We start from the raw sequence: 26,258 nt of genomic DNA, 5'->3' as shown, positions 1-26,258 counted from the left end.
TCCTGAAAATTACAAATCTCTTGATAGTATCTAATTTGGTAGAGCAAGCAGTATATAATCATAGCATTAATCACTTAATTTTCAAACCCTGTTAACATCTTAGAAAAAGCGGTTTCATCTCAAATACACACAGCCATATTTAATTAGAACTATACACATAAATTAAGCACATTTTTACATCTGTGTAAACAGCGTCAGCCAGTTAATGCACCTAGAATTTCCTACCTGACAAAGTCTGCCCACTTTTCGATAACATCCTTTGGCTTCATAGCTACAGTAATGATTCCTACATGATTTGGCTGGAATGGAAATATTTTATGAATGTAAAATATTTCTTACTGTATTTTAAAAATTAAAATTTTACATATTTTATAAATGGTCACTTTAAACAGAATGGGCAAAGAAAGATTAGCAAAACAAGTGTTCTCTGCCAGGTTGGCAGCAAAATGACCTAGAGGAAGACCAAGATATAGGTGGATTGAGACCAAGATATAGGTGGATTGGTACAAAGTGCCTTAGACAATAGAAATATAAGATCTGATAATGTTGGAGTCTTGACAAGTAACAGACTGATTTGGAGGAAAATTGTAGATAGGAGTAATGGCGTAATTTTTTATGTAGTACTATCATATCCTGTACACCCCTTGAGGATACATGGCAGGAATTTGATGATGATGATATTTTATAAAACAAAGTAATGGTAATGATTGGGCACCATAAGTAACATGATTTAGCATTTCATAATCAACAAGATAATTTAAGTAAAAATCGAGTGATTTACTTAATTTATATGTATACACAGCAGGAGTGTTTATTCACCAGTGGAAAATTCTAGACACTAACCATTAATCTGCATAAAGAGATTTAAACAGCTGGTTTTTCTTTATTTGAATTACAAATGCATATTTATGCATAATAGGTACACATACAGGGTGTTCGGGATAAATTTGACAGTTTCGTAAGGAAAAAGAAAATCTTCTTTGTATCTATTAAATTTAATGAATTGACAAAAAAACATTACAGGCAGAGTTAATTACAATACTATCAACAAGATTTACTCAAAATAACCACCATTAGCATCGATCACAGCTTCAATTCTGCTTCGGAACCTCGAACAAGCTGATGCTACAGTCTCCCTGGGAAGGGCCGCAAAAACTGTTTTAATTTTATCCATTAACTGGGCTTTTGTATTACTGGAAGTGCGATTGGTGTCTTTTTCAACTGCGCCCCATACAAAATAATCCATGGGGTTAAGGTCTGGGGAGTTTGGAGGCCAAACATTTGGACTGGTGAAGTCGTAGAAATTTTCAGACAACCATTTTTGACTTTTCCCAGAGGTGTGGCAAGGGGCCGAATCCTGCTGCCATACATACGGCCTACCATTGGCTACCCTTGTTATCCAGGGCTTGACTACAGTTAGCAACTCCACGAACAAAGCCCGAATTCCAATGCCAGGGTTCTTCAACACCTGTTCCTGCAGATTTGCGAGGAATTCTGCTGTACGAACGCAATCAGATCGTCTGCTAGGGATCTTTCTTCTTGCTACATCCTCGTAGTCACCATTGCAAGTCTCTAGTTCATGCCTGATTGTTTTTACTGTATTCAGGGAGCATTGGGCAGCAGTCGTAATATCCTTATTTTGATGGCGGGCACGAATCATCATGATACAAGTTATTCTCTTCCATGATTCAGGTGGGTTCCAGCTATCCATCCTTTCTGACATCTTGTATATGAATGAAGAAGGGTCCAAACTTTTAAATGAAGAGAAGTGTGTGTTAATACATGTAACTTACGGAAAAATATAATTAATTATAAATATGTCAAATTTATCCCGAACACCCTGTATAATCTATGAAGTTTTGATTTTCTCTCATCTTCCCTTAATATATTTCCAAGCTCAATGGTCTGTTGCATCCAACTAACTTGATTTTTTATACACCTAATTTATGCCACAACAGAGCAGTTAATTCCCTTTCTATAGTTGACTGGAAAAGCCTGATGGGAAAAAACACTCACCTTTTATAATGCTAACCCACCATCAGTTATAAAGTCCTCATAAAGAATATCCTATATGGATTAGAATCAATATCTTTCCAACAAAAAGGTCTTGCTACCAAATTTCTCTATAATACAGTCGACTCACTACAGGCAAACTTATGACCTAAGGAACAGTTTGCTATAGTGAATTTCTTTTAGAAAAGCTGTGCTATCAGCCTTTGAAACTTTTTAGGATTTTATTATACTGAGTGTTATATCAGCGTTTGCTATAAGTTAACTGTATTTACACCAAGGTATGCTGATTGGTAAAGTGGATTAATCAGTATTGGAATGAAAAATTATGTTTTGAGACACTCTAAAACAGTTGGAAATATATGTTCATGATGCCAATCATTCAGCTTCTATAACCTTAACCATTCATCCAGAACATTCATTCTATTTTTTATATATTCTTGGAAGAAATATCACAGGTGTCAAACTCTTCTCTATACAATTTCAATAAATCTCACCCTCACATTCCAAATTGTTAAAAATGCCACATAAAACAAAACTTGCAACAGTGATATTTAAATTAAACTTGCAAAGAAATTATATGCTTGTTAATCCTTTATCAAGTTAAGAAAATATAGTTTGCATGTGAAGTGTCTTTTGCAACTAGCCACTTCTATATAGAAGCTAATAACTTCACATCAATTGCCTTAGAAACCCAGACTGTTTTCAACCTTAATTGAGGTCTCATCAGTGGGAGCAGACCCAGAAGAGATACCAAAGTTGAAGCAGTGATATAAACTTCATTGTTAAGAGGTACTTATAAACCATTGTTTTATATAATCGTTACATATATCTAATGATTATTGAATCCTTTAGTGATAAATTAATTCTTGGTTGGAACAGCTACTTCAGAATGTACTTAACATCTTGTAAAACCAAAGTTTACATAAAGTAAAAGAGCATGTAATAAAAAAATAAAAGGTTTCATTCCAAATGATTTCACTGATGCAAAAGAATAGCAATTTCTAATATCAGAAGATTGAAAAGATCTGATATTAGGAGCTATCTGGACTGATATCAGACTGTGAGATTGCAATAGGAGATACTCAAATGGAGATAAATCATATACAAGTAGCAAAATTTGCTACTTGTATATGCTTTATCTCCATAAATGCAAACTGGTGTGCTCGCCCTTGAGTATAGGATTAAAACAATATAATTTCTTGTCAAGTATGATTTATCTAGAGCATGCTCTTAATATGTAGATATCAGTCAGCTGGTGAAGGACAAATCTACAAAATGCAAAATAAAACAAAATAGGTGAAGAAGAACACATCATACATAGAAAAAACAGGTCTCCCTATGCTTATAACAACAGTTGAACTGCATTGTTTCTCATTAAACAAAATAACACATAAGCTATAAAGGATGTTATTTCAGAATTATGGCTGAGGCAATTAATGCTATAGGATCAGCATATCATGAGCATTAATGATGCATTTTGTTTATGATTTGCCTGCTTTACAGGATGAAAATTCTGAGTTTCTGATAACAAAATGACTCTTGCATCCCAGATGGAATTTGAACCCAGGTCTTTCCAACTACAGGGCACTGTTGATACCAATTGAGCTATGGAGCCTTGGATATATGATCTTGGATATCTTGGATATATGAGGGGGGCTGTAAAGCCCCCCTCATATATCCAAGGCTCCATAGCTCAATATATCCTCATATATCCAAGAATATATAAAAAATGTGCAGATAAAACTTATTTACAAAAGTCTGACTAGATTTCTGGTGAAGAAGTGTAGTTGCATCAAATTAAACTCTTACATTGCTTTAAGCGATTCTTCCTCACCCTGCTTATTTCCCTGATTTATTCCTATCACTTTATTCCTGTTAGACTGCTATGGCTATATATCAAATGTGTTTTCAGGTCAGTTGGCATGTACAGATAAAAAATCTACATTTGTAGAAGGGAAAATCCTGCTACTTTTATATGAGACTGGCTAACTCACTTCAGCTGAAAGGCTCTTGAATGAAATTAAAGTTTTTCACATAAAAGATGAGATTCAAATCAGATCTTTCCAACCTGTCAAATGTTGACATCCTTATGAATATACTATGGAGACTGCTGCTTTAAGTTATAAGAAGAAGCTATATATAAGTTTCATGTTTGCACCTCATATCATTTAGATAACTCAATTTGGGGGACCAGTCAAATTACTGCTTTAAATTACAATAAGAAGTTGGATGTCAAAATTTTGTCATAGTTCTAAAAGAGTCTGGTTGTAGGGTTTGGCAAGACCCAACCAAATCCTTACATTAAAGAAACTATATACAAAGGACATTATGAAAGATGTCTCCATTGCAATACATTCCCACTCAAAAGAAAGATATCAGTGAAATAAAAAAGGATAGTTTGAAGTTTTTTATAATTTCATATTATATTTCTCAACAATCTTCCCCTTGTTTAATCATTTTTTAAAGTTATTGTAGTAAACCTCTTCAGGTATTTTTCAGAACCATTTTCTCACCTCTGCTTTGACCTGCTCTTTATTTTCAAATTGGATATCCTTGAGATGCATATTCATTTAAGAAATTTCCACTCTCACTTACACTATACAAACCAGGTGTTATTCACCAGAACTATATGGCAAAAGAACTACAATAAATTTATGAGGTTATGTGAAGACTTCTGCTGTCCCAAAAGACAGTTGGCATAAGATGGAATGGAAAATTCAGTCCACAGAATTTTCATCTGGGGTCATAATAGACTATGGTTTTGATTTTGTAAAGAAAAGTATTGCCTTTCCTTTGTCAATGTTGAAGTAATCAGCAATAAACTATTAGTCGTGCCTATTTTGCTAGTCAAGTGACATGGCCCCAATGGAGCATGTCACATGATTCATGTTAATATATTCAATTTTAATGCCACATAGAGAGAGAGAGAGAGAGAGATCTTCAAATTCAATGATAAACAGCTCAATTTTCTGCTTATGAAAATCAGCTGCAGTTTTGGATGCCTGCCCAGATTGTGAGTGGTCATTTATTTCAACTCTGCCATTGCTTTTTCTCTTTTTTTGTGATCTTATCTTATTTTTTATACCAGCTGAAAGGATATTTCATCATAAAAAGTTGCATACATGCTGGTCCAGAGGCTTACAGCCTCTGGACCTGTGGCATCACATCACTGAACTCGCTACTTCTCAGCTAGCAATCAACCGGCAAGACACATAAATTGATTTCATGTCTCAAAAGGAAATAAAAAGGGCTGGATTCAAAGATGGAAGATAAAGTTATGAATAATAAATGGAAACAAGGATATAATGAACAATGGTACCTAGGAATGTCCAAGGCATAGGCCACAAAGATGAACTAAATGAACTGAAACACAATTCCACAATATCTGAAGGCAAGAAATAGTTGAAATGCTCAAAACTAAATAATTATATACAGTTTTATAACAATGTAAGCAGTAATGAGAAGCCAAAGCAGTAGCATCATTGATGGGACATAAAACCCTAGAAAAGAAAGTAGTTAATTTATTGGAATGAGAGAATAATACAAATCAGAATTAAATGAGGATATCTCACTGTCACTGGAGTATATACAAGAGAGTGGAAGGCAATGAAGAAAGTAATGCAATAACTTTATGACTCTCTCTCTCTCTCTCCTCCAAGAAATAAAGTAAATAAGCCTATCTAGTGGCAATAGTAAAATTAGTGTTATTTAGGAAAGAACTATGTAAAAACTTTTTAGAAAGAACAATATTTAATACTGAATAATATTGTTAAATATTGTTCTTTCTAAAAAAGTTTTATGTAGTTCTTGCTTGAATAACACTAACTAAGGTCATTTCAAGCCATGGAAACTTCAACTCAATAACAAAATGAAATCAGTCATAAGTATACATGGCAAGTAATCGATTAAGAGAAATAGGAGAACGCTAATTAAAATTATCAACTATATCAGGGCTGTCCACGGACAGGATGTGGCCTGTGGTGCAATTTTGTGCAGCTTACCTGTGGGTTTTGATTTTCATGAGCGAAAAAATAAAATAACAATTTGAATCGAATGCATATTAGATATCTTAATTCTATCACTAATCAATAATCTTGATGTTGGTAATTTTATTCGGTGTTTTATATACTCATGTTTTTCAAATATATGATGTGTCAAAGAAGCTTTCTTACACTGTTTTATTCCAACGTACAGGGTGTTCGGGATAAATTTGACAGTTTCGTAAGGAAAAAGAAAATCTTCTTTGTATCTATTAAATTTAATGAATTGACAAAAAAACATTACAGGCAGAGTTAATTACAATACTATCAACAAGATTTACTCAAAATAACCACCATTAGCATCGATCACAGCTTCAATTCTGCTTCAGAACCTCGAACAAGCTGATGCTACAGTCTCCCTGGGAAGGGCTGCAAAAACTGTTTTAATTTTATCCATTAACTGGGCTTTTGTATTACTGGAAGTGCGATTGGTGTCTTTTTCAACTGCGCCCCATACAAAATAATCCATGGGGTTAAGGTCTGGGGAGTTTGGAGGCCAAACATTTGGACTGGTGAAGTCGTAGAAATTTTCAGACAACCATTTTTGACTTTTCCCAGAGGTGTGGCAAGGGGCCGAATCCTGCTGCCATACATACGGCCTACCATTGGCTACCCTTGTTATCCAGGGCTTGACTACAGTTAGCAACTCCACGAACAAAGCCCGAATTCCAATGCCAGGGTTCTTCAACACCTGTTCCTGCAGATTTGCGAGGAATTCTGCTGTACGAACGCAATCAGATCGTCTGCTAGGGATCTTTCTTCTTGCTACATCCTCGTAGTCACCATTGCAAGTCTCTAGTTAACGCCTGATTGTTTTTACTGTATTCAGGGAGCATTGGGCAGCAGTCGTAATATCCTTATTTTGATGGCGGGCACGAATCATCATGATACAAGTTATTCTCTTCCATGATTCAGGTGGGTTCCAGCTATCCATCCTTTCTGACATCTTGTATATGAATGAAGAAGGGTCCAAACTTTTAAATGAAGAGAAGTGTGTGTTAATACATGTAACTTACGGAAAAATATAATTAATTATAAATATGTCAAATTTATCCCGAACACCCTGTATATGCTCCGTGTGCTCACAGGGAACGTGAGCGCTTGATCACTGCACAATTAGTGTTGTTCGTTTGTTCAGCTTTCGAGGTTGCATCGCTGCTGCTCACCAAATTACTAGATATGCATTGTGATGTGGCCTTCGGATAAATCTTTTTTTTTTGATGCAGCCCTCTGATTACCTAAAGTTGGACAGCCCTGAATTATAATCAGAGTTACGAACATGTTTTCCCATAAAAAGACTGTCATAAATATACTTGGATGTCAACAGACTAATAATAATAACCAATAACTTAGAAGGGGTGCTTAAGGGCCAAGACTAGATAACTGAGAAGAGAACTCTACATGGCCTTTTGGGGAATGCAGAGAACCAACCAGGGCTTCTGACCTGATGTCCAATCCTTACCTTCTCATGGTGTACCCTGTTGGGTTCCCTCATGTTGGAGGCTTAATGGATTGTATACAGCACTCAAAGGATTAAAACAGAATTTAATACCTCAGGATTACAAAAACTAATGTAACATATACACAAATAACACACAATACTAAGCCCAACCACGTGGATGACACTAAAGTCCTATCCAGGTGGAGCGCCCTCTAAGGGCAGTTGTAGGTGGCCTGGAATGTAAAGTGGGATCTCTGATAAGTGTTTCCCAAATCTTAGGAAGCTCATTCCTGTAAGCTGGCATACTTTGGACAGACAGGCAGATCAGCAACCATCAGCCTGGAGGAACATAAGTCATACATCTGCAACCATGACTATGGTCAGTCAGGATTGGCTGACCATGTCTTGGATATAACCCACAGGATCTCATGGAAAAAAAAACACCATGGTCCACCATAGCAAATTCAAAAAAGAGAGACTATTTTTGGAATCAGCAGCATTTCTCAGAAATCAACCAAATCTTAATAAATATGGTTGCATTAAGCTTCCTAAGATTTGGGAAACACTTATCAGAGATCCCACCTTACATTCCAGGCCACCTACAACCGCCCTTAGAGAGCACTCCACCTAGATAGGACTTAGTGTCACCCATGTGGTTGGGCTTGGTATTGTATGTTATTTGTGTATATGTTACATTAGTTTTTTTGTAATCCCTGAAGATGTCTCAGTGACTGAGATGAAATATAGAAAGTATTAAATTCTGTTTTAATCCTTTCTGAGTGTTGTATACAATCCATTAAGCCTCCAAAATGATGTCCTCACAGCACTTAAGCCTCTACACACAGCTACCCTTTTGGGTATCTACCTGGATACTAAACAAACAAGGAAGGGTTGGCAATTTGGGACTAAACTGACCAAATTGCATTCTTACTGGATTAAACCACAACTCATAATGATGGTACAAAATGATGAAATTTCATGCTGGCAGGGGCATTGCTGACTGCTGTAATAAATTTGGTATGAAAATCAGTATTAAAAAGACAAAGACAATGAAAATAGGGAGAAATATGGAAAACATCAACTGCATTCTAAATAGAGAATTCTATAGCATTAATGATGTGTTTTGTTTCTGATATAGAACATGTAAAACATTTCAGCTATTTAGGCACACTTTTTAGTGAAGATGGCAAATTAAATTTGAAAATAAACAGCAGAATTAGCAAAACTGGTATGGTAGGAAGTCAACTGAATAAATTTATATAAAATAAGGATTACTTAAAACACTAAGTTAGCTGTATACGAGACAGTGTTCAAACAAATTTTAACTTATCGATCTGAGAGCTAGGTTAGAAATAAAACTCTTGATCAAAGACTGGAGACCACAGACATGAGAGTCCTGAAAGAGATTAGGAGGCCTGAACAGATGGCATCAGTGGCAGTATCATTAAAAATTAGGATATTTGGAAAGAACTTGATGTTGTTAGCATTCAGCAATGTGTTAGCAGAACTAACATCAGGTGGTATGGCCATTTAAACAGAATGGAAGCAGAAAGATTAGCTAAATAAGTGCTCTTTGCCAGGATTGCAGGAAAAAGACCAAGAAGAAAACCAAGATATAGGTAGATTGATATAGTAAAAAATGCCTTAGAAAACAGAAATAAGATCTGATAATAATTGGAATGTTGACAGATAAGAGGCTAATCTGGAGGAAAATTGTTGATAGGAAGTTATTAATTACGTAATTTTTTTCATGTAGTACTATCAAGAGATCCTGTACATCCCCTGATTGGCTATGTCAGGAATTTGATGATAATGATGATAAATTAGAAAAATTTGTTTTTGAAAATAGGATTTTTATATGTTGTGAATTTTAAACTGACTACTTCTTAGTCTCTCAATTTCTTTGATGATGACTGAGAATAATGAAGGCAGAAACTAAAGACTGCTTATAAATTACTTTTAAAAGACCCAGTATAAAGTATTTTTTTTTTTGCAATATAGAATTAAAATATTAGATCATATACAAATTGGTGAATCAACAGAAGGAAAATGGGTCTCTTGCGACAAGGCTTTGGACTACATGGAGGTGCCCGTATAATAATAATAAAGTAGGCATATGAAAGTTCAGAAAAAGATGACATCATAAAGGGGTCTTAGTGGGATGAGAATATTTCTAGGATTACAGAAGACAATGCTTTCAGTGAGTATTTATCAACCAAATCAACTGAAGATAAGATTGAATATAACAGAAAGAAAGAAGATACAGAAAGCTGGAATAATTTCATATTTAATTTAGAGAGATTTAACAAAATTCAAATTAAATTACACATTCTTAAATAATTTGAATTGAGAGAGAGAATGTAAGAATCAATGTGACTAATTAAACTACATGGCTATAGTATTTTCAGGATTTATGGTCACAACCTATGAAAGAATTACACATACCACAATCCCAAAATAATCTGGTATAACACATTTCTATAGCAGAACTGAATGATATTCAATAACTTCAAAAACAATAAATCACCTGGAGAAGACAGTATTAATATGGAACAACTGTTCAAATTTGTTGAGAAAACTCTTAAAGACTTACAGATTTCCTGAATAGCATATGAGATTGGATTCTGGCAATTCTTCCCCAAGGCCACAGTTATTCCAGTTTATAAAAGCAGCAACCATAAAAATTGGAAATTGTGAAATAAGCTCTCTCAATACTGGTTAACAAATATGTGCAAAAATTATAAAAAACAAAGTCATTACAGTGATAAGATAGGCAAGGAACATAATGGATTCCATAAGGGCAGATCCTGTACAGATGGCTACTTTTCTTTGAAATTACTAATTGAAAAGCACAAAGAATTCAATAAACCCAACATATGCAGCATTTAGAGATTACAGGAAAGTTTCTGACTGAAAAAAAAATCAACTTTTAGAAATATTCAATGATGACCCCAAACCAAATAATATTAGCAATAACCTCACAGCAGTCAAACTGGGAACTGAAATATCAAATTCAAAACCAATAAATAATGGCATCCAACGAGGTAGCATATATCACCATTACTCTTTAATATCTACCTATGTCACTTGTCTGACACTGGAGACTGACACTTTGGAAATATCCCACTACTAACTGATAGCCATCTTAACATATACACACACACATGCCAATGATCAGATACTTCTTGCCAATAAAGTTGAATTACAATATTCTATTGAGAGTTTGAGCTCACTGAAGGATGGCTTCCTGCCTATCTCCCAAAGGTAATGAAGAAGCTGGTTATTGATGACCATCTCCCTTTTGAGAGTACTGAGGTGAGAGGCAATGGGACAATAGTTTGATGACCAAATTTTTTCCTTTTTTAGGTTACAGGCTGGATAAAGGCTTGCTTCCATACTGTTGGATAGATGCCAAATGAATATGATAGCTTATATAGGCAATATGAGATGGGTGTTAATTCTGGGGGCACAAACTTTGAGCATAACAGAAGGAATATCATCTGGACCAGGAGCCTTATTAGTATCAAGATTAATTCAGGATTTTCCTGATGTCTTTCTGGCAAAAGTTGGGTTCGAGGTTATATCGTAGTGTGTAGTGTTCATGCAAGCTCCTGATAAGATAAGTATTATTTTCAGTTATCGTTGATAAAATTACTTAATATTGCATGGTTTTGTTTGCTTTGCGTATTTTAGTGCGTCTATTTGTGTGTTTTTGGTGTGTTATAACTTATTATTTGATAAAACACATTGCAATAATTATGGCACCTGTACGAAGGAAAATAGCGGCCAGTAATGATGGTTCGCCATCTTTATCAAAGAACGGTAGTATAAAAGAAATGAGTCAGTGTACTAGCTGTGAAATGTACGCTTTACGAAGTGCGGTCGGAGTGTGGATAGATGATAATAAAGGATTGAATGTGTGTAGAAAATGTAGGGAGAATGAGGAATTGAAGTGTATTTCGGATCGTGAGTGTGATAATTTTGTCAAACTTCAGAATGAAGAAAATAGCGATATGACAAGAAACGGCAAGGTTGTACATGAGAATTATGAGAGTGTGAATGTAGAAAGTGTGAATGATAGTATTAATGGTTTCTCAGATAATAAAAAAGATGAGATAGATGCATTGAATGAGATCGCGTTGTTGAATGGTGTGATAGAAAGGGCAAAACAGCAGCTAGAGTGCATGAACAAAAGTCGACTGAATGAACTAACCAGTAATAAAAGGTATGACAGGAAAAATAGGCGTATGAATGTGAACATGAACAAAATAAAGGATAGAGTGCTGTATGGAGACTCGTTAGTACGAGGTGTGTTAGTAGAGGATTTGACAAAATCGTACCAACCTGGTGCGACCATAAAGGATGTAACTGAGTCTATTAGAGAGCAAAAGGAAAGGGTGAAAGAAATGATTGTTGTGGCAGGTACGAATGATTTGAAAGAAGATAAAATGGAAATGATAGAAGACCTGAATGAATTGTTCGAGGTAGCAAAAGAAAAGAGTGAGAGAGTTAGAATGATTAGTCTTTTGCCACGGTATGACAGTGAAATGTTTAAAAGGAGGGCCATAATTGAGAATGACTTTATACATGGGTTATGTATGATGAGTGGTGTGGAATTTGTGGACGTGTGGAGTGAGTTTGATGGGCGAAAGGATCTATATAAGATGGATGGCCTGCATTTGAATGGTTATGGTGTAAGAAGACTTGAGAGAGTGTTGCTAAATATAGTGGATGTGCAAATTCAGGGAAACTAGATTTGTTAAGGGGGGGGGGAGTAGATATACAGTCCTTAGAGAGGCAGTTGAATGCAAGAATGAATATAATATGCTAGAGCAAATAAGGACAACAAACCAGAGTGGGATAGTTAATATAAGGCATCAAGGTAGGGTTGGGGCTAATGGGGGTCTTAAATTATGTACACTAATACTAGGAGTATTAGGAACAAGAAGGAAGAGTTTTTGGCCATGGTTGGCACTTCCAGACCACAGGTTATTGGTCTTAGTGAAACATGGCTGACTGTAGATGATATGGCTAGTGGGTTGAATGTGATGGGTATAGTGTGTTCAGGAATGACAGAGAGAATAAAATGGGGGGAGGAGTATTGTTGATGACAGCTGATGAGCTACAGCCAAGGAGAATAGAAGTTGAATTGCAGGATAGAGAAAAGAGCACATTTGAGGACATTTGGTGTGAGATTGTGGCTAGCAGAACTAAATATACAATTGGGTGTTGCTATAGACCAGGTGATGGAAAAGATGGTGGTGACAGTATGCACAAGCAAATAGAAGAAATGAGTGGAAGGAGGGTGATTATTATGGGAGATTTCAACTATGGTCGCATTGATTGGAGTGAGGAGAGGACACACGGGAGGAAGGAATTGGATTTTATGTGGTTATTAAGGGATAACTATCTACGACAGCATGTAATGGAAAATACTAGGGGTCAGAGAGTGCTTGACCTAGTAATTACATCTGAGGATTTGGCTGTAACAAATATGACCACATTGCCACCAATCGGTGAGAGTGATCATAGAGTCTTGACTTGGGAGGTGGCTAAAGGCATAGAATTTTCAATTAAGACAGGGTACATGTGGAATTATAGGGCAGGAAAGTATGACAAGCTTAGGAGTTTGATTGGCTCAGTGCCATGGCATGTACAACTGCAAGGACTAGAAGTTGATAGTGCATGGGAGGTAGTTAGGAAGTGCTTGCATGAAGCAATGGCTGACTGTATACCTAGAGTCCGAATAATAAATCAAGTAGGGGTTAAATGGATTAATAACACCATTAAGCTTGAGCTGCAAAAAAAGAAACAGCTATGGAGGGAATTTAAGGAGAAAGATGACCGGCAGGCACATGAACGGTATAAAGTGCAGGCCAGAAGGGTGACGAGTGTGGTAAGAAAAGCAAAAAAGGATTACGAAAGAACATTAGCCATGCAGGCTAAAGAGAATCCTAAACAGTTTTTTAGATATGTAGCAAGTAAAAGGAAAAATGTACATGGCAGATTGATTTTAAAGAATGCCGATGGTAGGGAGGTAACTGAATCAGTTGAGATAGCTGAGTTACTGAGTGAGCACTTTGCAAGAATATATCATCCAGGTGGTGACATTGCAGAAACGAATAAACCAGTAGATTATACGGGAATTGTGGTGAATAAAGTGGAGGTGAGTAGTCTATTGCATAACCTCAATGTCAATACATCTGTGGGATTGGATGGTATACCAGCTCGTGTTGTACGAGAAGCAGCTAAAGAATTGTCAGTACCCTTGACCATTTTGTTTAATTTGAGTCTCGGGTCTGGGTTAGTCCCGAGCGGGTGGAAAGAGGGGAAAATAGTTCCACTGCATAAAGGTGGTTCCAAGACTGCTGTTGTAAATTACCGACTGATTAGCATATCAGGAATCATTGTCAAGGTCTTAGAGAAATTAGTCAAGAAAAGAATACAGGATTGGATAGATGAAAATGGGATATTGTATGGGGGACAACATGGTTTTGTGAAGGGTAGATCATGCCTCAGTAACTTGCTCACGTTTTATAACACAGTGACGGCTGAACTGCATAGGGGTAATGGGTTTAGAGTGATACTACTGGACCTTGCCAAGGCCTTTGACAGGATACCATATGGAACCCTAATCAGTAAACTGGAGCAGATGGGGATAGATATAGGGTTGATAAGATGGATAGGAGGGTGGTTGAAGGAGAGATACCAGAGAGTGGTTTATTCAGGAGTGGAGTCAAAAAGACGTCTTGTCACTAGTGGAGTGCCGCAGCGCTCTGTTCTTGGACCACTGCTTTTCAATTTGTTCATCAATGATATTGGAAAGGATTTGAGAGGAAGTGTTCACTTGTTTGCTGATGATGCAAAGTTGGGTAGAGCAATTGTGAGTGCACAGGATGTCAAAATTTTACAGGATGATTTGGATAGTTTGGAGGACTGGGCTAGGAAAAATGGATGTCAGTTTAATGTGGCAAAGTGGAAGGTTATGCACTTTGGGGTGAAAAGAACAGCAGCAGTATATCGCATTGGTGGAACTGTACTCCAGGAGATTGATGAGGCCAGGGATTTGGGAGTGCTGGTGGATAGGGAGTTGAAGTTTAGGGGGCACATTGCAAAAGTGACTAAAACAGCTCACCAAATCACTTGGCTTATGAAAAATACTTTAACATGCAGAGACAAACAAGTTGTTGTTCCTCTGTATCGAGCCTTGATAAGACCCCATCTGGACTTCTGTGCCCAGTTATGAGCACCAGGGTTTCTTCGTGATGGGGAGGAAGTGGAGAGGGTCTAGAGACGAGTGACCAAGATGATAACAGGACTGTGGAATGAACCTTATGAGAATAGGCTGAGGATTTGTGGGTTGCAGAAATTGGACAATAGGCGAAGGAGGGGTGATATGATTGAGACATTCAAATTACTGAAGGGTTTTTATAAGATTGATCCAGAAGATATTTTTGAAAATATGGGTGGTGGGAGGACTAGGGGCCATGCATGGTTGACAAGGGTGTTAGAGCTAGGTTTTTTACTTGGAGAGTGGTGAATGAGTGGAATAAGCTTCCAGAGTCTGTTGTGGGTGCTACGACCGTGAATGAGTTCAAGGCAAGATATGATAGATACTGTGCGAATGTTGAATAGTTGTTCCAGACATGATGTTAGGGCTTCTCTCGATGAGTCTGTCGACTCCTTGGAGTTTCCCGGAACAATAATAATAATAATAATAAAAAGATCAGAGAATGCATTGCATTAAATGGGCAGTTTGTGGAATTGCAGGAAGTGATTTGTCTGGGTTGTATAAACAAGAGTTGGAAACAAGGAAAGGCAGAAGTTACTACCAATAGCCTTAGAAAGGGACAAGAAGGTTTGACTGCCAGTTGAGTAAGAGGCAAGCTTATTGCATTTCACATGTATGAAGTCGGCTTTGAAATTGTTGATAACTTTTTTTACCCTGGTTTCTGGCTGTAGTGTAAACAGAATGAGAAGCTAGAGTTTTTTATTTAAGCCACCAAGTATATGCTGCAAAGAGAGAGAGAGAGAGACATTTTTTGGAGGGGACCAAGGTTCAAAGATTTGCAGTGGATTGGGGAATGAAGGCCCTCATTCCAGTGAAACTTATTTTGATTATTAGTTCAGTGCAGATGTTTGGACCAAGAGAGCAAAAACAGTAATTTGTCCATGGAAAAGAGGCATAAAAATTCCAGAAGTCATCCCAGTTGGAACAATTGTAGTGCTATAGGGTATGACTGAGATTAGCTGGGAGGGAAAATGATCTGTAGAGGAGACTTGGATAATATTGTGGTCAGAGTCGCACAAGAGGAGATCAGATATCCATAGCATATTTGAAGGCAGAGAGTTAAGAAAAGGTGCAGAGTTTTGGAAAAATGATGAAGATTGTCGGATATTCTGATTGGTAGGTTAAGTATTTGTGATAGATCACAGCAGATGATAATTTATTTGCCATCCCTACCAGCTTGTACAGTTGGAGAAGGGGGAGCAAGCTTGTGTTATGGATGTTAGTCTCCTAGGAAGACAATCTCACAATTTGGGTGATTAGATTGTATGAAATCAACTTTTAGTGATAAGTATTCAAAAGTCAAGGGGTATCCGATTTGATGAAAACACGTTTCTCCCTTTTTTGCAGACTGCATCACAGAAGACATGGTTGAGATGTGTCAAGATGGGCTATAGTCATGGAGGATGATATCTGGGATTCAGTTAGGAAAAGCAGATCAGGTTTTGGTTTAAGTGGCAGTGATGTATATCATTAATGCTTGTATTGATGCATCAAATGTTAGTGAAATGGATAGTAAGTGTTTTTTACTGCAAGAAATTTTGGAGTTCTTTTGGTATGTTTTTTTATTAATTTTTACAATTCTTTTTGTATTTTCACTTTTTTTTTTTTGCTGTTTTTATGGAGCTTTTTTTTTTTACATTCACAGTTAAAATGATAATATTTGTGTGACTATCTTTGATGTAAAAGTTGATTTGGGAAACTTTAAAGAGCAGGAGGTGAAGCTGGGGGTGAAGGACTTGTGCACATAAATCCCACACAGGAAGTGTCCAGGCTCCAGTCCAAGCGTAGCCTCAGACAGTGCCCTTTACATACTACTAATTCAGTCTCCCTCTAGATACAACCTGACAGAGTAAGCAGCAGCAACAGGATTATTTGCTAACTAATTGGGAAGCCTTCAACAGGCACATTATCATTAGGTTCAGTCCTATGTGCTACCCGATGACTAGCCTGTGCTGTACCCTCAAATGGAGAAGGTGCTGGTTCCCTAATTCAATAACAGTGTGTTAACCTGCACCACATGTGAGATGAAAGGGGAGGGGGGGCAGAAACTGGAGTCCCTACTCTGGAGATGCAGCATGGTAGTAGGCTCTTTGTGAAGGTGTACATCAGGCAATTAAGGGCATCTACCACTAGAAGTCAAATTCATATTTTCAATTTTATTTTTTTTTAAATTTATGTGACCTATCTGTGATCTAGTTTTGTAGATTTTTAACTTATATAGATACAGTGCTCTTAAGGTTCCACTTACACTATACAGATTTAGTGTTTTAAACAGTTTCCTTACTCAGTACTTTAACATATGCCTTTTAAAGATCAAAGCACACTCCCTCCCTTAGGGCACATATCAGGAATTTGATGGGCATAAACAGAGATGCTTATATTTTGTCTGCATTAAAATCTTATTTATACTGTGATACTCTAGTTAATCCTATGTATCAATTTAAAAATAGAGATGTAAGTGGAAAAAGATGTTATAATACTAACTAATGACAAAATTCATAAAAATTGTTTATTTGTAGAATTTTCAGCTATGTTTCATAGCCATTTTCAATACTTACAAAAAAAAAATAAAAAAAATAAATAAATAAATTGGAAGTGCATGATATTATATGCACTATCGACTGCAGGGAATAACTCCGTCTACATTAATAGATATCGACAAATAAATTACAATAAAATATTTTTACATTTAAACAATTAATTACAATTTATGAAACACATGAATGACGAGGTGAGAGACCCCATAGCTCAGTTGGTATAGATAAAGCCCTTTGGATCAGAAGGACCTGGGTTTGATTCCCATCCAAAATGTGAGGAACCTTTATCTGGTCTCTTTCAACTAAAGATGATTTAGCCAGTCTCATACAGAGATGGGTTTTTTTTTCCCACCTGGAAACTCGGGTTTTCGTCTCCCAGACAGGCAAACTGGCTGTGAATGCACACACATCTACAGACACAGGAAACAGGATTCGAAGACGGTCGCGAATGTGAAGCCCACAGCTCAAGAACCTCAATGGTTCGTGAAAAAGCTTAAGATAAGACATGAATGGTGAGGTGAGTATTACTTAGGATAACTTTTCAAAATTAAGAAAGTTTCGTATTAATTGTAATTGTTTAAATTTAAAATTTACTGAAAATGGCTATGAAACACAACTGAAAATTCTACAAATAAACAATTTTTATGTAAGTGACTTCATCATTAATTAGTATTATAACATAATCCTATCTATGCTACTATATCTATTAGCTTGATGTTCTCCAGTCAGCCTATCAGCTTTATTGGAGGGTAGAGAACCTAATTTCTTTGGAGGGAACTTCTCTAAAATCTCTATACAAAACTGGTTAATTTATCTTTACCTGAAAAGTCTATACGTATGTCCTTGCTTTCTATATAGGATTTGACCTGGAGTCTCTTTCCGACACCTCATACTGACTACATACATTCTGGAGGCACTGAGTGTGTGTGTGTATCTCTGATGCTATCTTTATAATTTGAATTCATGAGCATTTTGTAAGCAACCAAATGCAAAATGTTATTCTTGATTTATAAATTTTAAAAAAAATTTACATTACCTCAAAAGAAACTATTACATTTTATAGCTCAAGGTATAAACAAACTTACTTTCTCGTCATGTAGGGCTAGATGATGCTCAGCCAACATTCTAAGTCCCAATCTTGAAGTTAGTAATTTGTCCAGAAAGGCTGGAACAAGTTTTTCATCCTGTAATAATTTAACTTCATTTAATATCATTTAATATAAGTTATTCCATATTCCACAATATATATATATATATATATATATATATATAATGTGAAATATTTTGAAAATAAGCTTTTATAGGTATTAAAAAAATTTAAATTAGTGGCAATTAACTTTAATATCCTGTCAGGATTCAGTCCTGTCATAATAGTACTTTTGGGTTTTATTATTTTAATTAGGCAACTTTTTTTTTTTTTTTGTATAAAAAGCCAACTTAAAAAATTTTTAAAAAAATCATAAAAGAGCCAAAGGCCAGCAATAAACATTTACTGAATGCATTTTTATTTCATACTTAAAAGTCATCAGTACATACTCTACTTGAAAAGAAGAGATGCCCCTATGGGCAAGGTGCATTGCACCATGTAGGGTCATGTGTTTATAGCTGATATAAACTGGAAGAATATGATGCTCCCAAGTCAGTGCAACTGTGTCTGGGATGGCTGCAAAAAAAGAAACTGACAGAGTTTGAAAGAGATGTTGTGATAGGATACCATGAGCAGGCCTATCTGTTCGGAAAAATGCTGACAAATTGGACCATCCCATGTCAACAATTAGCAATGCCATACTGTGATGGAAGTGCATGGAATCAACTGCAAGTGCTACCTGCAGTGCACAACCCATCACACTCACCTAAAATGACTGTAGGGTGCTATGAAGGATAATATGTAAAAACTGCCATTCACCAACCTAGATGTCAAATGTGGATTCTGGGCATCGATTAGAATATGAATCTGCACACAAACATTCAAAACCGAGGCTCACAACACTGGTTTCCATTGAAGAACTGCATTATGCAAGACCCATGTTACCAAAACTAACATGCAGCATCAACTTCAGTGCTGCAAAGAGCATGTACAGCGGGATATAGAAGATTGCAAAGCTGTGTTATGGAGCAACAAATCATGCCACACTCTCTACTGAGCAGATGGATGGGTGTGGCATGTGCCCGGTGAACACGTGTAATTGCAACTATGAAATTGGGAGATGGCGTGGTCCTGTTTTGGCCTCAGACCTCTCTTTGTGGTGCCATGAAAAGGTATCTGACCATTCTGAGCAATGCAATGCTTCCTACTTTTGTGGTGTTTTTACAGAACTGATCATTGTCTTTTTCAGCAAGACAATTACAAAACTAAATTATAGGTTTTATAACAAAAATCAGGAGAATATAACAAATCCTCATTACATTCCCATGATTTCCAAGAATATGAAATTATAAAAATGAAAACTCGGAATTAACATTTAAATTTCAAAATATTTCTTAATATGACTTACTGAAATCTTCATCCTCTTCCTCCTTATTAGCTTAATGGACTATTTAGGTCAAATGCTGTATCACTAGGTTTCTCCATCTGTCTCTGTCATAGGTCACAACTGGCATAAAGTGCTCAGCATTTTATTAAATGCTTTGTTCAATTAACAGGTCACTGATCACCATGCATGACGAAACTACTAAAGTTCTCTTACTTCTTATAAACGATAGAATGTTAGGTCTTCAAACATGTTTTTTTAGTTCTTACCATCTTTTTTCATAGTGTATTTTGATTGCAAGACGGTTCAAAAGTTTTTTTCAGTGTATCATCATCAAATTACTGACATGTACCCTAAAGGGGTGTACAGGATATGATAGTACTACATGAAAAATTTACATCATTACTAACTTCCTATCTACAATTTTCCTCCAAATCAGACTGTTACTTGTCAAGACTCCAACATTATCAGATCTTATATTTCTATTGTCTAGGGCTTTGTACCATATCGATCCACCTATATCTTGGTCTTCCTCTGGGTCATTTTCCTGCCAACCTGGCAGAGAACAGTTGTTTTGCTAATCTTTCCTCGCCCAATCTGTTTAAGTGACCATACCACCTGAGATTAGCTCTGCTAACGCATTCCTGGATGCTGACAATGTCAAGTTCTTTCCTAATATGATATTGCCATTGATGCCATCTGTTCATGAATCTAATCTTTCTCAGGACTTTCATAACTGCGGTCTAGTCTTTGGTCAAGTGTTTTACTTCTGACCCAGGTCTCAGATCCATAAGTTAAAATTGGTTTGAACACTGTCTTGTATACAGCTAATTTAGTGTTCCGATTGATTTTTCTCTTATTCCATATAAATTTATTCAATTGACTTCCTAACATACCAGCTATATTGATTCTGTTGTCTATTTCCATATTTAATTTACCATCTTCACTAAAAATCGTGCCTAAGTAGCTGAAATGTTTTATTTGTTCCACAGGTTCCCCGTTCAAAACACAATTGACATTTTCAACCATTCTATCTATTTTTATTGTCTTTGTCTTTTTAATGCTGACCTTCATACCATATTTATTACAACAGTCATTCAATTTAGTCAGGGAATCTTGCAAACTTGTAGCAGATTTATTTGGAAGTATAACATCGTCTGCATAAAGCAAAGAGCTGATATTAACATCTCCAATTTTGATATCAGGTTTAATACCACATTCCTTCATAATGTGATCTATATAGATAATGAATAACAGAGGGGATAATGTACATCCTTGTCTCACACCAGATTTAACATTTAACCATCTTCCTGTACTTTCTTCAATTCAAACTGCTGACTTACAACTCAAATAAAGACTAAGTATTGCTTGATATAATGCCCCATTGACACCACATACCTGTAGTGTGAATAGCTTCTCTCTTGGCACCTTGTCATATGCCTTTTCCAAATCGACAAAACTTAAATACAGATCTTTGTTATATTCCCATGATTTCTCAATTATTTGTCGTAAAGTGAAGATCTGATCCTGACAGCCTTTATTTGGCCTGAATCCAGCTTGTTCTTCACCAAGCTTTTCTTCCACAATTCTTCTCAACCTTTTCTCAAGTATACTTGCATAGATCTTGCCAGGAACACTCAGTAAGGAAATACCTCTGTAAATCTCACATTCAGTTTTATTTCCCTTTTTATATATGGATACTATAAGAGCTCTGCTCCAATCATCAGGAATTCGTCCCTCTGTCCAGGCTTTCTGAACTATGCAGTGCAGCCACTGAAAAACTCTTATACCACCATACTTTAGCATTTCTGGTTGAATATCATCTACTCCTGCTGCCTTTCCACATTTCAAGCCTTTGATGGCTTTTTCTACTTCAAGTATGGATATGTATTCCTGACTATGTCTGTTGAGTGTTTTTTTTTTTTTTTGACCACTGTGCTATCACTGCTTGTTTCATTTAGTGATTTTTTTGAAGTAATTACTCCATAATTCAAGGATATCTTTTTCTCCTGTTTTTATGTCACCTTTATCATCTCTAACTCCTTTTACAACACTCTTTCCTCCATTTCTAAGCTTCTTCAACAACCTCCAGAATATCTTACTACCTTCTTGATATTTAGTTTCTAGGTTCTTTCCAAAGTCCTCCCATGACTCTTTTCTCCAAATTTTCCCAAAATATTTTTGTATGTCTGACAATCATTTCCCACTCTGCTATTTAGATCCCCAAACAAGGACCAACTTTTTTTTTTTCATTGTGTCCATTGCTTTTTCTAAAGCATCAAAATATTCCTCCACTTCTACCTTAGTAGAACCTTCTGCTAAGGTAAGGACCATAGGCGCAAATAAGTCTCATTGTCCAATTCCTCATTTTGATATTTGCCCACATTACTCTACTTGAGACTGCCTGCCATTCAAGAAGATTAGCCTTGTATTTTGTGTTGAATACTATAGCTACTCCTCCTTTTTCTTGATTGTCATTTCCTGAATATAACATTTTGTATTTATTGCTCACATAAATGTCATCAGTTTTTGTCTTTTTTGTTTCAGTCACCCCTATTATGCCGATCTGGTACTTATCTAATTCCTCAGCTAGCTCCATTTCTTTGCCATTCAAGCTTGTTATGTTAATAGTATCGATCTTTAACCCTGGTGATGTTGAGTTGGGAGTGTGTTTTAAGATTTATTCCAGTAACTGACTTTTTGCTGTTTGCCTCGATTCCCTGGCGAAAACAATGGGAGCCTTGTTTAAACGGGTGACGCCCCAGCTGGCATGAAATTTTGTCATGTTGTACCATCATTTTGTATATTGGTTTAAGCCAATAAGAATACAATTTGGTCAGCTAAATCCCAAATTGCAAGCCCATCCTCACTTGTTCAGTATCCAGGTAGATACCCAACACGGTGCACCACGAGAAGGTGAGGACTGGACATTAGGTCAGAAGCCCTGTTCGGTTCTCTGCATTCCTTTAAAGGCTATGTGGAGGTCTCCTCTCATTTATACAGCTTTGACCCTTAAGCACCCCCCTTTCAGTACTTTTCTCCCAAATGTAAAAAAAAAGTTTTCTGTTCACCCTTTGTTGTTTACCATGTTTCACAACTGTAAGTTATATCAGTCAGACACCTTACATAGTTTTTCTTAGGATTCTCTTGATAATATTCTAGATTTTAGGATTTGTAAAACACATATTCTCAATTCTTCTCTATCTCTTGATGTATATCATTATAGCTGTTAATGATGTACATAGTTAAAATGATTTAACTATGTACATCATTAACAAAGAGCCATGAAACAATGGGATACTAAAGCAACTGATATGAAGTCATCAGCCTCTATATATTAAGTAGCCTAGTTATAAAGATATTTCATGCAAAACCTTTGTTTGCTTTCACAACTGATTAAAGGATTAAAAAAGAATATACTGGAATACCTTGTATAGCGCAGTTAATTGGTTCCAAGAAGCGTCCGTGCTATGCAAAACTGTGTTGCTCGAGGTCTATTTATAAAGCTTTTCAATTTAATTTTTTATTATAAATATTTAGGATAATAAAAATGTTTAAAAATGAAAAAAAAATTGTTATTTTTATTAACTAAATAACAAATAAAATCCATAGAACAGGTGAATTCATTTAACTACCTAGGATGTATGATCACTTATGAAAATGAAAAAGATATAAACATAAAAATTGCAAAATATTTAAAAATAACAGCAGTAATTAACTCTATATTTAAACATACATTAGCCTTACCGGTCTTAATGTATGGAAGCGAAATCTGGACAATAAAACAAAAAGATAAACAAAGATTAACAACAGCAGAAATGAAGTTTATGAGAAAAACTGCGAAGTATACCCTATTTGATCACAAAAGAAATGAAGATATCATGAAAGAATTAAACCAAGAACCAGTAATTGAAAAAATTAAAAAAATATAAACATAGATGGATGGAACACATTCAAAGAATGAAAACAGAAAGATTACCAAAACAAGCCTTAAAGTACAAGCCATTAGGAAAAAGAAAACCAGGATGTCCTCTTAAACGTTTCAACGATGACTTCTAAGGCTGGAACAGGCAATACTAGGCCTAAATCCTTGATACGTATGATGATGATGATGACAAATAAAATCCTTTTAAAGTGATATAAAAGTTGTAGAAAACAAAACAAATATTGCTTCAATTTTAGCATACAGTAATTTACTTTTTACTAAAATAGTCTTTTAGTGTTCGTTGAACCATCCTTGTCTCTACAGAGATCTTCTAGATCTCTGTAGCATTTGATAGCATTATTGAGACTTCGTCTCACTTTGATGCTTCTTTTCAAAATCGGGTCAGCATTTATGAGAAAGTCAGAAGCTTTGTCGATTTTTCTAACAAAAGTTGAAAGATCAGCAAAGGAAAATTCTTCAACCATGACATCAGTGGGGTCATCTTCGTCTTCTTCTGCTTCATAGGCTCGTTGTTGTTCCACCTTGAAAAGGGTTTCATCATCCAGATCATCTGAATGAGAATCAATACATTCGTTTACATTGTTACAATCTAAACTTGTAAAACAAAGATCTTTGCCCATCTGCACAATTTCTGTTGAGATTTCCTCTTTCTGTGTTGCAAAGGCAACAAAGTCCTTTGAACAATGCGGCAAGATATGATACCATACGGCTCTTATGTTGCTTTGAGTCACCTCTTGCCAAGATTCATAAATATTTTGAATGGCATCTTTTATCTTAAATTTCTTCCAAAATTCACTCAAAGTCCAAGAATCTTCTGCTGCTGCAGCTTTAATAGCTTGCGCAAAAGTTCGTCTTAAATAGTAAGCCTTGAAAGTGGAGATAACCCCTTGATCCATCAGCTGAAGAATTGATGTTGTGTTTGGAGGGAAAAAATGAATCTTGACATTTTCATCTAAGTCAGTCAGTGAGCCAGGCCATCCAACTCATCAATAAAGTTGGATGGCCTGGCTCATTGTCTAATAAAAGCGACATTTTGAAAGGAATATCATTCTTTTTACAATAGCTTTTAACTTCAGGGCAAAAGCAAGTTTTAAACCAGTCTTCGAAAATTGAACGGGTCACCCACGCTTTTTTTTATTCGAAACGCCAATGAACAGGTAAATTGTTCTTTGTAAAGCCCTTAAGAGCTCTTGGGTTTTCTGCTCTGTACACTAACATTGGCTTCAATTTCAAATCATCTGATGCATTACCTCCTAGTAAAAGTGTCAATCGGTCTTTTGACACTTTATACCCAGCTTGTGTTTTTTCCTTCTCTGCTAAAAATGTGCGTGATGGCATTCGTTTCCGGAACAGGCCAGTCTCGTCAGCGTTAAAAATCTGTGTAGCCTTCCTTCTCAATAAGCTCCTTCAATTCACTGGGAAATAATTCTGCAGTTTTAGTGTCATCTCTTGCACCGCTTTCACCTTGGATTCTCACGTTATGGAGTCCCATATGCTTTTTGAAATTGTAGAACCACTCGCAACTTCGCTTTCATTTTCTTTTAATTAGTCAAATAGACTTGTTGCTTTTGCCTGGATTATCATTTGACTCAAAGGAATCTTTTTCTGATTACAATTTTCAATCCAGATCATTAGAAGGCATTCCATATTTTCCATTGTAGAAGATCGATTTCTCGTGATCACTTTTGACATATAAGAAGCGGTGCTCATTCCATGTTGTTTAATCTTTTCTTTGCTCTGAATAATTGTTTGTACAGATGACCAATTCATTGAATTCTCACGTGCTATTTTAGCAAATGAAGCGCCATTCTCTGACATTTTATAATTTCAATTTTCTTCTCTAATGTCAACCACTTGTGTTTTTTTTTTTTTTTGTTACTCCAACAGTGTCTTCTTTGTTTTGTCTCTTTTCACTCACACTGAATTAATAAAAAAATATTAAATACTAATATTAACGTAAATAATAAAATGCTGCGGGGAATGAACGTGTCTACGTGAGAGCCAATCGAATAACTACTGCATAAACGTGGCTCTCGACTGTCACTTGCGGCGCCCGGGAGTTGCTGGTCAGTGTTAACAATGTTAATGTAATAATGATAAGTGTAATAATAAAAACCGCGTTACACCAAAACCGCGTTATACAAGGTATTCCTGTAATGTATAGCTAAGTATAATTTACTTTGCAATCAAGTGAAAAAATTTATTCAGACTATTTTATTAATAAGGTGATGCACCTTTTTACTATATCGTAAATATTATCTCTACATTACATAATTATAGTATATCTTCTGGATCTTGTCCCCACTGATGAGATTTCCATAAAGGTTGAAACCAGTCTGCGTAGTGGCCTTTTCATAATATGTAGCATTATGCACTTCTGGAAGGAGGTGGGAGTGTGCTTTGCATTATGGGATACTAAGGCATCACAGCCTCTATATCCAAGTATCCTAGGAGATACTTAATGTACAAACTTTGCTTACGCTTGGATAAATGAATTTTTTTACAACACTCAAAAAGAA

General features: G+C 36.0%; 1 protein-coding gene across 3 annotated transcripts in view; it reads right to left on the bottom strand.

The window, feature by feature from the left end:
* Positions 1-26,258, bottom strand: part of LOC150102009 (branched-chain alpha-ketoacid dehydrogenase kinase-like) — a 141,730-nt gene that overhangs the window by 37,424 nt on the left and 78,048 nt on the right. For all 3 annotated transcript variants that reach the window (XM_090399851.1, XM_090399852.1, XM_090399850.1), the window contains 2 exons: positions 18,408-18,506; positions 226-299 (listed from right to left, as the gene is read on the bottom strand). In XM_090399851.1, coding sequence (XP_090255977.1) covers positions 226-299; positions 18,408-18,506 — 173 coding nt within the window. The remainder of the gene's footprint in view (positions 1-225; positions 300-18,407; positions 18,507-26,258) is intronic.

This window comes from Typopeltis vanoorti, chromosome 11 (assembly GCF_054136105.1).
Source record: "Typopeltis vanoorti isolate ZY-2024b chromosome 11, IOZ_Tvanoo_1.0, whole genome shotgun sequence".
Classification (NCBI taxonomy): Eukaryota; Metazoa; Arthropoda; class Arachnida; order Uropygi; family Thelyphonidae; genus Typopeltis; species Typopeltis vanoorti.
This window is presented reverse-complemented; position numbering and strand designations above follow the sequence as displayed.